Below are 15,404 nucleotides of genomic sequence, written 5' to 3'. Positions count from 1 at the left end.
CGAGTGGCATTTGAGGTGCAGCAGCAGGTTCCAGCCACTCAAGCCAATAGCCAGTTAAATTTAGAAGCTCAGGCTGGCGGCTGAGAGGCACAGACTCCAGGCCTGGCCCAGCTGTCACAGGTCCCCACCCCCAGGTCCTTGCCTAGGAAGCAGCTGTCTGGGCTGGGCAAGGCCACCTGCCAGAGACGACTATGGGGACCCATGCTCTGTGGCCCCACGCACCTGGAGAGCCACTCCTCGAAGGGGACGAAGATTCATCGTAGGCTAGGTCACGGGGCACAGAGGAGCCCCACGGGGTCCCAGAGGAGACTGTTCCCAGAGGCTGGGGTGGCTCTCGGACCCCTCCAACAGCCCGGCATGCTCCACAGCCTCTGCCTTTGTTTCTCTCTTGGTCATCCCCGCTCCACCCGGGCACCTCCCCAGGAGCTGCTTCCCAGCTGGCTGGAGACTGGACGTCCGATTAAAGCAAGTATTTCAGCTAGCAACCAGCCACTGGGCACACGCTATCCCCAAGTTGTCCATCCCAAGGTCACACCACGAAGACCCACACTTCCCTGGCAGGTACTTGGCTGCTGCCAATGCCCTACCCTGCCACCATCTGCCATCTCCCCTTTTCTCCAGAAAGGATCTAGGGGCCTATTAAAGGTCACTCAGCTTGAAGTTGCAGAGCTGGGCAGCTCGAATACCTGGACTTCTACTCTCTCTCTGCACTTCTGCACCACAGGTCTTTGGTAGCCCAGTTCTGCAGACTCAGTGGGACGGTCCCCTTGCTCAGAGTGGAGCAGACCCCACCCCCCGCCCCCAGTGGGGCTGCCAAGTACCGGGCCTCAGCAGCCCTGCTGGCAATGGGACTTTTTTTTTTTTTATACTGGGGATTGAACCCAGGGGTGCTCCACCACTCAGCTATACCCCGATCCCTTTTTATTTTGAGAAAGGGTATCACCAAGCTTCCCAGGCTGGCCTCAAACTTGTGATCCTCCTGCCTCAGCCTCCCAAGAGTAGCTGAGATGACAGGTATGCTCCTCTGTGCCCAGCAGAAATAGAAAGTTTCAAATGCAAGAAAAGGCATCTGAGCAAATGGATTCTGTCTTTGTGCCCATGTCCAGAAAGGCAAATCTAAAGGGTGACCTCGCACCTGGCAAAGGCCAGTCTGGTTCTACCCACTTGTCTCCCCAGACAGCATGGCTGGGAATGCAGAGATGGGACTATCTCCCCCACTGGCCCAGGCCCTGGGTCATATTTTATCGCAGACATTTGTAATCAGACAGATGAAAGTGGTGCACTGGGTGTTTACAGTGAGCAGGATGCAGGGAGAAGCCATGCGCTATTCTTGGCTGGCGAGTCGGCCTGACCTCGCATGCCTGAGCTTCCTAGACCTTGGGCCAGAGACACACACCCCGCACTTGCCATTCCCTGGCAAGGCGGGAAAGGATGTCACAGTCTTAGCGTAGGTCCCACCTCCACACCCTCACACTGGTGATCAGGTTCAACACATGAATTTGGGGGGTGGGGGGGAATACAGACCATAGTACAATGATCACCAGTCAACTTGGGGATTTTTCTATCATCTCAAAAAAAGAAATGCTCAACCTTTTAGCAGGACCTTGGCCCAGTATCTGCCCCGGCGGGCGGCCCCAACAGGTTAGTCACACCCCCTGAGCATCCACGGTGACCTTCGAGGTAGAAAGAGGTGGTGACCTTGCGGGGTTGTGTGGGGTCTGAGCTAGGTGCTGTTAGCTCCTTTGATGAAGGACCCCGCCCAGAGCTGCCACATCACTGCCCTCCCCCTGTATCGGCTTCTGGCATTATCTACCATTCTGTATCATTGTTTTTCTATTTTTGTGATAAAATACACACAAAAATTACCATCTTAGCTATAAGCGTACACTTCATTAATAAATATATTAAGCAGGGCCGGGGCTAGGGCTCAGCAGTGGAGCGCTTGCCTAGCACATGCGAGGCCCTGGGTTCGAGCCTCAGCACCATATAAAATACACAAGTAAAATAAAGGTGCGAGGCGGAGGGCCTCCTGCGCTGCGGCCACCAGGCTTCCACAGTGTCCTCCTGACACAGCACCACCGCGGTGCCACCTGCTGACACACTCCACTCCCTGGGCGGTGACAGAGGGCAGTGCCTACTCCCCAGCACGGACTGGTGGCCCCACTGGAACTGCAGGTGTGGGGTGGCTGTGAGATTGCAGAGTGGACGGTGGCTCAGTGCTAGGGAGCCCAGGACCATCCGTAGTCCCCTAGCATCCTTCTCCCTCCCGGGGAGGGCTGGGGGAGAGGGAGAGCCCTGGGGAAGGTACCACCTCCACACTGGCTGGACAGGGGCCAGAAGTCCAGACTAGAGGACCCAGAAAGTGGGCCCTACAGAGAACACCTGTGGGGACCAGCTTCACCCCACCCCACCCGCCCAGGCTAACCCCTGCCACAGGGGGTCACTGGCTGCCTGCAGGAGAGGTGGAAGGAAGGGCGGCCGCACACCCCCATGTCCACCTGGGTGGGCACACCTGGCCTCATCACCTGGAACCTCACCAATCTGATTAGCATCTCTCTCTTCCAGAGGAGCCAGAAGGGGAGGCTTTATTTGGATCTGAGTGACACACAGCGTGCAAAGCCCGACACTTTCTGGCACACGCACACCTGTGGCCACCATCACGGCAAAGTACTGACCGTGTCCAGCAGCCCTAAAAGCACCTGCTTTGTCACTACCACTCCCTGGCCTTTCCCTGCCTTCCCCGGCGACCTCTGACCTGCCCTCTGTTGCCAGGATGAGATGGCCTTTTCTAGATTTTTATGTAAATGGAGTCTTTTCTGTTTCTTTCCTTCCCATCACTTCCTTGAGAATCACCCTCTTGATTCCGTGAATTTTCATCCCTTTTCATACCATTATATGAAGACACCACAATCTGGCTATCTGCTCGCCTGCTGATGGGCATCTGGGCTGTTTCCAGCTGGGGCTATCACAGATAAAGTTGCTATAAACATTTGTTTACAAGTCTTGAGAGACATATGCTTTCAGTTCTCCTGGGTAAATGCCTAGGAGTGGAATGATTGGTCACACAGGTGTGTGTTTAAGCTTTAAAGAAAGGGCCAAATATTTCCCAAGTGGTTAGACTATGTTACATTCCAGCAGCTGCCCAGGGGGAGTTCAGCTGCTCCATATCCTTGCACGACATGATGTCTTTTTAAACTTAGTTAAGTTGTTGTTGTTGTTATTATTATTGTTATTATTATTATTTAGTGGTAGTAGTATTACTGATAATACTAGTCTAGTAGCACCAGGGATTAAACCAAGGTGCTTAACCACTGAGCCACATCCCAGCCCTTTTTGTTTTTCATTTTGAGACAAGGTCTTGCTAAGTTGCTAACAGCCTTGCTGAGTTATCGAGGTTGGCCTCAAACTTGCAATCCTCCTGCCTCAGCCACTCAAGTTGTGGGATTTCAGGTGTATGCCACTCTGTCTGGCTAAATTTAATTAATGAATCAATTTATTTATTTATTTTGGTACCAGGGATGGAACCCTGGGGCACTCAATCACTGAGCCACATCCCCAGCCCCCCCCCTTTTTTTAAAGGGGGAGAGAGAGAGAGAGAGAGAGAGAGAGAGAGGAGAGAGAGAGAGAATTTTTTGGGGGGCGGGCTGGGGATGTGGCTCAAGCGGTAGCACGCTCGTCTGGCATGCGTGCGGCCCAGGTTCGATCCTCAGCACCACATACAGACAAAGATGTTGTGTCCGCCAAGAACTAAAAAATAAATATTAAAAATTCTTTCTCTCTCTAAAAAAAAAAAATATTAATTTTTTAGTTTTCGGCAGACACAACATCTTTGTTTGTATGTGGTGCTGAGGATCAAACCCGGGCCACACACGTACCAGGCGAGCGCGCTACCACTTGAGCCATCTCCATCCCCCCTTTTTTGTATTTTATTTAGAGACAGGGTCTTGCTGAGTTACTTAGGTTAAATTTATTTTTTAAACAGATACTAAAAATATAAATATTATACATATTTATGGAGTGCCATGTAATGTTTCAACCCTGTTTTAGTGAGCTTTTGTGCCACTGTGACCAAAATACCCAACAAGAACAACTTAAGGAGGAAAAGTTTACCTGGGGCTCATGTTTCAGAGGCCTCAGTCCATAGGCGGCCGACTCTGGGCCCAGGTGAGGCAGCACCTCCTGGGGGAGGGCCCCGCACAGGCCAGCTGCTCAGCTCAAGGTGGCCGGGAGGCAGAGAGACAGAGGAAGAGGCTGCGGGGAAGATGCACCCTTCCAGGGCACACCCCAGTGACTCACCTCCTCCAGCATGTCCCACCTGCCCTGTCCCGTCCCGCCCAGTCAGTCCATTGAAACTCAGATGCACAATTGGGCTCCAGCTCTCACAGTCCACTCGTTCCACCCCAACATTCCTGCATTAACAGGAGCCTTAGGAGGAACACCTCATATTCTAACCATAACACATACCTTGAGCAATGTTTATATCAGGTGAATCTATCTATCTTCTCATCATTTCTTCATGGGAAAGATGTTCAGAGTCCTCTAGAGGTTCTTTGACATATACATGATTGTTACCTGTAGTCACCCTTGTGTGCAAAGCATACCTGAGTTTCCTCCTCCTGTCTAACTGTAGGTCAGGTCAACCTCTCCCCACCCCTGAGGTTAGTCTCTTTAACTTCCTGCCTTCTAACACATTGTGGTGTTATCTTATTACATTGTCATGTGCATTCCCCTAATGACTAATGATGCGAAGCATTTTTCATCTCTTCTCTAGTGCAGTGGCGCATGCCTGTAATCCCAGTGCTCCAGAGGCTGAGGTAGGAGGATCACAAGTTCAAAGCCAGCCTCAGTAACTTAGTGAAGTGCTTCCAAAAGAAAAAAAAATGAACCCCTATCATTTCCAAGTGCATTTTCCTTTCACCTCTGTTGAAAAGCAAGTCAAGGCACACGTGTGAATCTATCTCTAGACTTCCTACTCTGTACAAATGATCTATTTGATTGTCATGATACCAATACTGCTGGCCTTGAGTACTACAGCTTTACTAAGCCTTGGAGTCAAGTAGTATAAGTTTTTCCATTTTGTTTTTCTTTTTTGAAATTGTTTGGACTATTATAGGTCCTTTGCGTTTCCATCTGAATTTTAGAATCAGCCTCAAAACAAAAACAGAAACAAACCAACCTATTTGGATTGTATTGAATGTATAGGTTAATTTTAAGAACTGACATCAATATTCAGTCTTCTGATTCACAAGTATATATTCTTCCATTAGGTGAGATTTATACCTAAATTTTTGTTACTATTGTTCTATTGATTTTTTTTTTTTTTTTTTTTTGGTGTTGGGGATTGAACGCAGGGCCTCGTGTATGTGAGAGGCAGGCACTCTACAAACTGAGCTATATCCCCGGCCCCAATGTTCTATTGATTTTTGAATTCTAATTTCTGAAAAATTCACTGCTAGTGTGTGTAAAGATAACTGAATTTTGTATATTGGGCTTATATTCTAAAACCTTATTTACTACTCTGAGTAGCTTTTCTGAGGATTCCACAGGTAGAAGATCATGTTATCTGTGAGGAAAGCTGATTGTACTTCTTCCTCATTTGGATTTCTTTTCTTTCTTTTTCTTGCCTTAGTGCATTGGCTAGACCTTCTGTCCCATATTGTAAAGAAATGGTGAGGGTAGACATTTGCCTGAGGGTAAAACATTACATCTTTACCATTAAGTCTGATGTTAACAGCAGGTTTTTCTTAGATGTCCTAGATCAGGTACAGGAAGGAAGTTTCAACTTTCTAGTTTGTAGAATTATCAGGAATAAACACTGGATTTTACTAAATGCTTTTTCTGTATCTATTGAAATGATCATATTAATTATATCAATTGATTTTCAAGTGTTGAATATACCCTACTGGTCATTAAAGTTATCTTTTTATATATTATTTGATTTGATTACAAATGTTTTGTTGAGATTTTTTGCAATATTCTGACAAGCATTTGTTTGTAGTTTCTTTCATGTCTTTATTGGGTTAAGTATCAAAGTAATGTTAGTCTCAGAATGAATTAGGAAGTATTCCCTTCTCTTCAACTTTCTAGAAGAGTTTGTGTATAATTCTTCCTCTGACATTTGTTAGAATTCATCAAGGAAGTCATCTGGGCCTGGAATTTTTCCTCATGGAAAGGTTTTTGATGATATATTCAATTTCTTTAATAGGTACAGGGCTATTCAGGTTTCTATTTCTTCTATTTATTTATTTATTTTAGTTCTCAGCAGACACAACATCTCTGTTTGTATGTGGTGCTGAGGATCAAACCCGGGCCGCACGCATGCCAGGCGAGCCCCCTACCTCTTGAGCCACATCCCCAGCCCTCTATTTCTTCTTGAGTGAATTTTGTTAGTATTCTTCAAGGAATGCGTTCGTATCATCCAAGTTGTTGGAGTTTTGGCATAAGACGTTCACAGTATTTGGATGGTCCTTTTCACATATGGGAAGTCTGTAGTATCTTGCCTTTCTTATTCCTGACATTGGAAATTTGTGTCTTCTCTCTTTTTTCCCTCATCAGTCTGGCTTTAGTTTATTAATTTAGTGTATTTTCTTAGAACCAGCTTTGGTTTCATTTCCCAGCTCAGTGGGCCATTTTCCCAACTTGTGAAGGAAATCTAAGGAATTCTACATAGCAGAGGAACTTTCATTTTCAGATCCAGAGACTCACCTAAAGAATGCTGTCCTGAGGTTGGGTACCAGGTCCACAGTGCAGTAGCTCTGAGCCTATTCATGAGAAGGGTTTTGCTTTAAGCATGAGCAGACCAGGTTTTGTCTTCTTCTCAAGTTCAGCTCTCTCCTACCACTCAAATTTGGTCTTAGCACCAGGAAAAAACCAGGAGTCTTATTTGCAGCATTAATAAACTTACAAATAGTAATGGATCACCACAGCAGAGATTCCCAAAGGCACTGTTTCCTGCAGCTAAGTCAAGTGTACTCTGAATGTTCCATTTGTTCTTGGTAAAATTTTAGCAGTAAGACAAAATAAACATCTCTGATTAAGAATTTCATTGTAGGGGCTGGGGATGTGGCTCAAGCGGTAGCACGCTCGCCTGGCATGTGTGTGGCCCGGGTTTGATCCTCAGCACCACATACAAACAAAGATGTTGTGTCTGCCGAAAACTAAAAAATAAATATTAAAATTCTCTCTCTCACTCTCAAAAAAAAATTTAAAGAATTTCATTGGAAACCGAATTTTAGGTGAAAATGACAACCTACTTGGGCAAGTGGCTCTCACACTCTATTTTTGAATGACCCACTGAACAGGGCTGTGGCCCTTTTTCTTTCAGGAGTCCCCATTCCAGTCACTCAGGTACATCATACTTATTCTGTGGAAGTGAGATGAGCCATCAGAAGGAAAAACACTGTGGGGAAGCCCAGGTGCGTCCTGACATCACCTGCAAGGGGTACCACAGGCCGTCTGCACACTGAAGCCCACCGAGGCTGTCAAGCAGTTTTAATTTCTTTACGCTGGCAGTTCCCATGCAGGTCCTGTGCATTTTGAGGGACCCCACTTCCACCTGGATTGCTGACAAAGACTCACCCTCAGTCTCACCCTCCCGGATGTCGCTCCACTGGGGAAAGCTATGTGGTAAGGATCTTAGAGATGCCACAGGCCACTCGAGACTGACCACTGGAAGTGGCCCAGAGTGGGAAGAACAGGGCCTGCCTGGTTTGCACCTTCACTCTTCAGCCCTCACCCTCCTGTGGACCTGCCAAAGCCCGGAAGGGTGCAGGTGGTCTGGCTGCTCCAGAGTCCTTGGAGATTGGGGGGCCCTGCCATCGAGAGGCCCTGAGGAGGCCACTTCTGGGAAGGGTTTTTCTGGTATGGCTGAGCATGTGAAGAGAAAATACTGACGCCCCCAGTTAGCCATGGTGCTTTCCTCCAGCTGACCCATCATGCATGACTGCCAGGGAGGCTCTTCACAAACTGCCAAGCGCTTGGGAAGGCTGGGCACCACCTCGCCTGTTTTGGAGCATAAACAGCTACCAAAGCAAGTGACTCCGAACTCCTGCAGCAGATTTCCCCTAGCTCTGTGATTACGGTCACCTGCTAACGAGTCTAGGAATCACGATGTGCGGTGACAGAAGTGGGCCAGGAGTGGGGAACCCCGCACTCTGGTCTGTCAGTATACACACTACCTTATTTATACCTCAGCAAATTGAGGTGACTGTATTGTCATCTCCTCTTTTATAGATGATGAAATGGGCTCAGAGAGCTTAAGTGACTTACCCAAAGTCACACAGCTAGGAGGTGACTCAAACCCAGGAGTACCCATGACATTAACCAATAAACTGTTGGGTTGGGTCACTCTCTTCCCTTCCTTGGGTCTGGAGTCCCTTCTGTGTCTAAGGAGGGAGTTGAATGGGATGATCTTTAGTCCTAAAACCTGGGCTTCTTTGGTTCTCTGTGGGTCCACTCTGCTCAATGCCCACAGAGAATGTGACCACACATTCTGCAGCCGGCAATGGCTTGGTGAGAAGAGGGCCTGGTGGGGCGTGGCCAGAGCAGCCCACCCTAGCAGCGGCCTAGCTGCACCCTGGGCACTGTGCTCACCACGGGTCCTGGGGTGCTCACGGGAAGTGTGGCACGCTGATAATCGATTTTGGATAATGACCCTGGTCCCACCATCTGCGAGCTGATGACCACAAGGCAGTCTGACCCAGCTTGGTTTTAATGTCTCAGGGATGTTTATTTCTGTTTCCAGAGTGGCTCAAAATGACAGAGGAAGACCCTGGGGCCCAGAGCCTGCAGCCAGCAGAGTGAAGGAGCAGAGCCCCAGTGGGGGCGGGGCGGAGCCAGCTTGAGGAAGGGGAGCGAGGACTGACGGCTCTGGGCCCCAGGGATGTGGGAGGGAGGGTTCAGGCTGTCCCTGTGGAGAACCCTGTCACATAATTACAGCAGTTTCATTTCCTTATATTGGGGCAAATCTGTGTTCCCTAAAACAAACAAAATGAAAGCAATTTAAAAGCAAACAGCCCAAGATTTCAGAATTCTAACTGCTCCTGAAAATGTTCGCTGGTGACAATTAAGTTGTTCCATGGAGCCCGCGTCGGCTGCAGCCCGGGGTGGCTGGGGAGCAAGGAGGTAAGATCAGCAAATGGATGGTGGCAGAGAGGGGACACGGAATCCTAACCTGGGGGCTGGTCTCATACCCTCCTGGCCAGGACAGACAGAGGGAACAAAGTGACCTTAGCCTTAAGCCCTGTCCTTCCTTTGAGGGTCGCTGGGCTCCATGCCTGAGGGAGAGCTGCTGGGTGGCTCTGGGATCAGCTGGAGGCTTGGCACAGGGGCCCCTCTGCTGCAGTCTGTCTCTCTCCAGAGAAGCCCTTGGCCCTGCTTGTGCCAGCCTGCCAGGTGTGTGGCACCTCTCTGCTTGGGACATCCAAAACACCCCGGCCCCAGCCTGCTGCCTGCGCTCCTCACCACCTGCCCTTCCGGACAATGAAAACCAGAGCGTCCAAAGCCATCTGCTGGCTTCCCGCCCTTGATCTGTGAGACCCCACCACCTGCCCTTGGGTTCCCCCTGGGAAGTCAGTCCCTGACTTGCTCTGTCCAGGCCTTGTTGGCCTTTGACATGGCCCTGCCCTGCCCTTGTGCGGCTGACCACTGGGGTGCTGAGAGGATAGGCTAGGCAAATGAATCAAATAACTAAGGACATAAGTAATCATAATTGTGCTGAGTGCCTCAAAATAGCCGAGTGGCAGGACAGAACAGAGAGCCGGGCTGGCTCCTTGAGCGGTCGGTGGCCGAGAAGGCTTTTAGGGGAAGTAAGGCCTGAGGGTGAGCAGGGAGGGTGCAGGCAGCATCTGGGCTGAGTGTAGAGTCCCACAAAGAGCAGCCTGGGCTGGGAGGGGCCTTGAGAGCAAGGGGGACAGGCGAGAGGACAGGGTCAGACCACGGGGCCTACAAGGATGAACATGGCATCCAAGTTCCCTTCTGCCTTCCAGACAGAAAGCCAGAATCTGAAGGGATTAGGGGCAAAGTCCTGTCTGTGTTCCCACGGGCCAAGACCAGTGGGCTGGAAGATGGGGTGGGCAGGAGCAGGGCTGGAGAGATGAAGTTTGGCTCCTGCCACCTGCTGCCAGGGCTTCTGCCTTCTGTCCCCCACCTGCCCCCCACAGGACTCCTCTGGTGCTGGCAATCTAGACCTGAAAACAATGCGGGTCTCCAGCCAGCACTTCGGTAAGGAGGGTGCTGTTTAAAACCTCGGAGGGGGCCGAACTGCGTAGCAACTGCCACCTGAGTGGGCCGTGGCCTGACCTCCAGTGGGACTCTGGGAAGCCTCAAAGCCAGACCCTGGAGGAGCCCGGAAAAGAGGGACACAGCACCAGGGTCTGATCGTGTCCATCAAAAGCAACTTGCAAGCCCCTGTCTCTGGAGGCTGTGCCAATGCAACCTGAACGGGCTCAGCCTCGCCCCAGATCTCCGCCTGGGCTGCAGCGAGAGACGTCGCTCACCAACACAAACAAGGCGCACGGAGCTGCCAGGGTGGGGTCTCTGCTGTGACTGAGGTCCAGGGATGGCTCATGTCCACAGGTGGTCGAGGCAGGTGGCAACAGGTACTTGGCACAGCAGGAGGTATTCCTGCTAGAGTGAATGGTCCTCGGGGAAGGGGAATTGTGAGATCCAGGGTGGACAGGAGTCAGCTGCGGCACCAGCTCCTGCGTGCGTGACCTGGGCTAGCTGCTCCGCCCCCGCCCCATCTTCTCACCTGGAACACGTGGGTTCTCACACAGGCCACAGGGTTTAACAGGGTGGTGCTGGCGAGTGCTTAGGATAGACAGTGCCTGGCATATCACAGACACCCAGTGAATTATATCTTGTACTACAACAGAATAAAGAGAGGAACGTGTTAGGAATGAGCTGGCAGGAGGTATGCCTCGCTTCTACCCAGCCACGTCCAGGCCAAGGCAGTTCCCAGGATGAGGTCCAGGAACTGAACTCCAGGCAAGAGGTTCCCAGGGTGAAAATATTTGGGAAATGGCATCATATTGACTTATAAAGCATGTTTACTTATTAAAGTAAAAAATGTTCTTTAATAAAAGATGTATAAAACTTTCTACCCATTCTTTCCCCAAACTTATTTGACCATGGTACTCTTTTTGCTTTGGTAGAACAATGTCTCCCAGTAGAAAATACCAAATGGCAATGGAGGGAGAGACCAGGGAGGAGGAGGAGAGGGGACGATGCCCCTGGCTCCTGCCTTGCTGGCCTGGAGGAAGGACGGGGCAAAGAAGCCTGAATCTGGGCCAGCTGTTTACTGAAAAGCTAGGTGTGGTGGTGCACGCCTACGATCCAGCGACTCTGAAGGTCGAGGCAGGAGAATCCCAAGTTTGAGACTAGCCCTAGTGACTTGGCAAGACTGTCTCAAAGTAAAAAAGGGTTGGGGTGCAGCTCCTTGTGGAGCAGCTCCCTGGGTTTGATTCTCAGCACCACTCTGGGTTCGATGCTCAGGACTGCCGTGAGAACCTGAAGATGGAAACCAACCTGCTGATGAAGTGAGGTAGAGGCTGAGAGGTGGCCTCAGGGAGCCAGGGCGCTGCCTCCTGCTGCTCTCAAGCCCCAACCATGATGGATGGTGGCTGGCCAGCGAGCAGGTGTTCGTGGCTGTCAGGCAGGAGGGGCCAGGCCCACACTTCCTGTCCTCAGGGCCTCTCAACAATTCCATAAAGACGCTGCGCCTGGGACTAACAGCACCACCACACCAAGGGGTCTTGCAGATGCTCCCAGGCAGGGGGTCCTTAAGGTCATGCCAATAAAAGGTTTCTTACTCTGGCCCTGGACTACCTGCCCAAAAGACACCTCCTTGTCGGAACACTGCACCAAAGGCTCGCACCAGCTCTGTGCCACAGTGGGGGATGGCCACTCAGCCAGGCCATGAGGCTGAGGAGCCAGGGGGAAGATGCTCCACCTGCTCCTAAGGTTGGGGGGTCTTATGTGGGGCTGTCTGAGCCACTAGGTCCTGTAAATGGGAATAACAGTCAGCAACTGCAAGCACTGACTTGCCAGGGCTCTCTCTGAACTCCCTCATTCAGGCCAGACCACCTGCCAGGCAGGGTGGGCTCAGGAGGATCAGCCTGCACGGGCCACACCCTCTCTGCGCAGCTGAAGTCCTGGCCTAGAAAACTCTGGAAACAGAAGGCCAAGCTGGTGGTGGCACCAGGACACAGAGACAGCAGACAGCACCGAGACCACCAGCTGGGCCTGTCAACACGTGTCCAGGGCACTTGTGTTTCTGTTTGGACCAGGGGCTGGGTTAGGGGAACTGCTATACAATCTGGGTTCTGGCTGTCCTTGAAGCCAACCTGTGGTTCTGCCATGTGTTGCCCCGTGAGGCAACAGCACTGAAGGCAGGGCACACCTGGAAAAGCCAAGCGAGACGTGACCTGGTTTGTGGAACCTGAGTACGTGACATCACTGACTGACTCTGCCTGTGGCCTGCCCATGGCAGCTGTGGGCACTCCCTGGGCCTGTGCGGCAGGTGCGGTCATCACTGAGACACCACTCCACACTCATTGGGCTCTTTGCCTGGAGCCCCACCAGCCTCCCTCTGAGCAGGCAGGAGCCAATATGCATTCCCTGCCCGCCTTCAGGGGACACAGGCTGCTGAGCTGAGCTGACCCCTTCCACCTACCACTGTAATTGACCCCAAAAAAGGAACTCAAAGGGGCTCAGACGCCAGCTGCACATTCCTCTGGTGCCACCACATGACAGCGGTGGGGTGTTATCTGGCAGACCACAGCTGATATGGCCTTATGGAGAGATGTCACATGCCACCTCAATGGAGGATTAAAGTAGAGAATTTGAGGTCAAGGGTTTAGGCCAAATCAGCTTCTATTTATAAAAAGGAGCCTCTCTGGGTAACAGAGGGCAGAAGGCTGGTTTGGCTGGGGCTGGCCTGTAGAACGTCACGCCCAGGGCAGAACGTCACCCGTCACCCTGTACACAGCTCTTTTACAATGATACTCTGCACAGGAAGCCTGCACCATCGCTGTCTCACATTGGCTCCTGTATAAGTTACAAGAGAGCATGTGGGAGGAGAGGCCTGAGACTGGAGGCAGGTGTCTGGGGACAGCCCCCTGCTTCGCAGCTGAGGGGACCTCCCTTGAGTGAGGGTGACAGATTCTTCACTTCCAAAGGACCAAAGGGGACTCAGCTCTTAAAAAGAGACAGAGCCCCTAATCAATGCAAAGTGCAGACAAACCCTCCCAAGCTGCGGTAGGCATGGGGACAGTCCCCATGGATACTGCAGACCCAAATGTAGGTCTTGGCTCTGCTGACAGCTGGTCTGGGAGGGTTCTGGAACCCCAGAGTGCACTACCATGAGGCTCCTCCTCTTATAAGAAACCATTGAACACAACCTCAGTTGGGCATCCAGCCCAACTTTGGGTTCTGTTGAATCAGTCTCCAAGATGCAGCAATGTGAACCTGGACTTCACCAAGAACTCCCCAGGTGAGGTCAAGGTACTGGCAGGATGGGGCCCCCACAGCACAGAGGAAACCTCACTGTGGACCAACCAGCCACAAAACCAAGAGGCTATACCAGTCGCACCATGACGGATTAGTTCCACACGTCCAAGTTCTATTTAAACATCAAAAAATACAACTTTCCTGGGGCTGGGATTGTGGCTCAGAGGTATCACGCTTGCCCAGCACTGTGAGACCCTGGTTTGATCTTCAACACCACATAAAAAAAGTAAAGAAAAAAAAAAAAAAGATATGTGTCCACCTGTAAGTAAAAAATAAATATTAAAGAAAAATACAACTTCCCAATAAGTAAAACTCTAAGCCTCAGTGTCTTTCCATCTCCTCTCTGCTAATGGCCCCAGCCAGACTGTCCCGCTCTGGGCCTGCAGCCTTACACCTCCGACGCAGGGCAGCCCTCATTGTCAGCGCCTGTCTAGGATTTCACCTGTGTAGGGCCAAGAAACAGAACACCCAGGCCTGAAAGGTACTGCATCACGGAGGAACTGAAATGACGACCCCTCAGCCACACTGCCTCACACTCAGCATTGTCCTGCCTGTGGGATCGGGCACCAGAGGTGTCTCTGCAATTCCTGGGCCCATCCCAGAGTGCTTTTGCTGTGGGAACAGACAGCAGGCCAGGTGTGGAGGCCAGTCACCCCCACTCTAGATTGCTTCTCAAACGCTGAAGCAGGAGGCTATGGCACAAACCAGGAGCCACACCGTGATGAGCTGGCCTCACCCACCTCATGGCTGACTGTGACAAAGGCCAAAAGTGCTACTGTGCTTCTGAAAATCAAGCGATGCTGTGGCAGTGGTGTGCCTCCGTGGCAGCCCCACTGAGTGTCATTTTGAGGGGCCTGACACATGACACGTGAGGACACGTGAATACCACCTCACAACCTCTGCAAGGCTGCTGCCACAGCCTGCCTCTCCCTGGAGAGGACTCTGGACCCAGAGGCCAGGGCAGGCTCTGCCCCCTCGCCCTTGGCTTCTCAAGGCCCAGTGGAGGTTTTCAGAGCCCCAGAAATGGGGGAACTTCTCTCCTTGGCAGTGACCCAAACACACCCACACACACTCTGCACAGAAATGGACCAAACAGTTTAATAGCAGGGGAAAAACCCAACATGAAATATAAAACAAAACAAAACAAGCAGTCGGGTATCTCTCGAGTTTTGGTCTCTTATTTCTTTCTGGGCGCACGTTTCAATGACAAAGTCCATTTGACAGCCCGCTCCAGGGTCCCTGGGGGGGCGGGGGAGAAGAGCCATGCACACAGGTCACAGGAAGTAAAAGGAACGACGCCCACTCAGCTTCTCCAGCCACCAAAGCCCTGGACAGACCTGCAAAGACACGCAGGAGAGTGGGGTCAGCTCCTGCCCATGGCGATGAGGACCAGCACACGACACAGGCGCCCATGGGAAACCAGGGAAGCCCGAGTCCTGCCTCTTGGGAAGCTCATCCCTCTCTCTCCTCCCAACCCTACACTGAGGAGTTAGTCCCCACATCCAAGACGGGCTGTGGAAGAAAGCTTTAGGCTCCCGGGACAAGCCTTCCAACAGGAAAAAGTGAAGCAAAGCACACTTTCAGCAGAATCAGGGTCCTGCGATTCCACACCCAGCCTCCCTCACTTCTACTTAATGCTTTTAGTTCAGTAAGGTCAGACTCAAAACAGGAAGACAATGACTTACGAGTTAGATGATCCAAAGGCGAAGCCTACAAAACAGACAAAAAGGGTAAAATTAAAGCACACACACTTTGAAAACGTGGCCTCCCAGTTAGCTTCTTTCCCACACGGAGTCCCTGTGGAGCGTGCTGCGTGACCCCACCACTTGCAGGGTGGGTGGAAGGTACATGCAGAAGCTCCTCTATTCTGATTCATCTCCTGAGCCAGCAGCACA

At 51.2% G+C, this 15,404-nt stretch overlaps 1 protein-coding gene across 2 annotated transcripts in view; it reads right to left on the bottom strand.

Annotated features, from left to right (window-relative positions):
• Positions 1–14,623: 14,623 nt before the first annotated feature.
• Positions 14,624–15,404, bottom strand: part of Nup214 (nucleoporin 214) — an 86,712-nt gene continuing 85,931 nt past the window's right edge. For both annotated transcript variants that reach the window (XM_026386470.2, XM_026386471.2), the window contains exons 35-36: positions 15,195–15,219; positions 14,624–14,846 (exon numbers count right to left, since the gene is read on the bottom strand). In XM_026386470.2, the coding sequence (XP_026242255.2) occupies positions 14,813–14,846; positions 15,195–15,219 (59 nt within the window). In that variant the 3' untranslated portion in view covers positions 14,624–14,812. The remainder of the gene's footprint in view (positions 14,847–15,194; positions 15,220–15,404) is intronic.

Source organism: Urocitellus parryii, chromosome 4 (genome assembly GCF_045843805.1).
Source record: "Urocitellus parryii isolate mUroPar1 chromosome 4, mUroPar1.hap1, whole genome shotgun sequence".
In the NCBI taxonomy this organism is placed as follows: domain Eukaryota; kingdom Metazoa; phylum Chordata; class Mammalia; order Rodentia; family Sciuridae; genus Urocitellus; species Urocitellus parryii.
The sequence above is the reverse complement of the archived record's forward strand: the minus strand, read 5'-3'. Positions and strand labels throughout refer to the sequence as shown.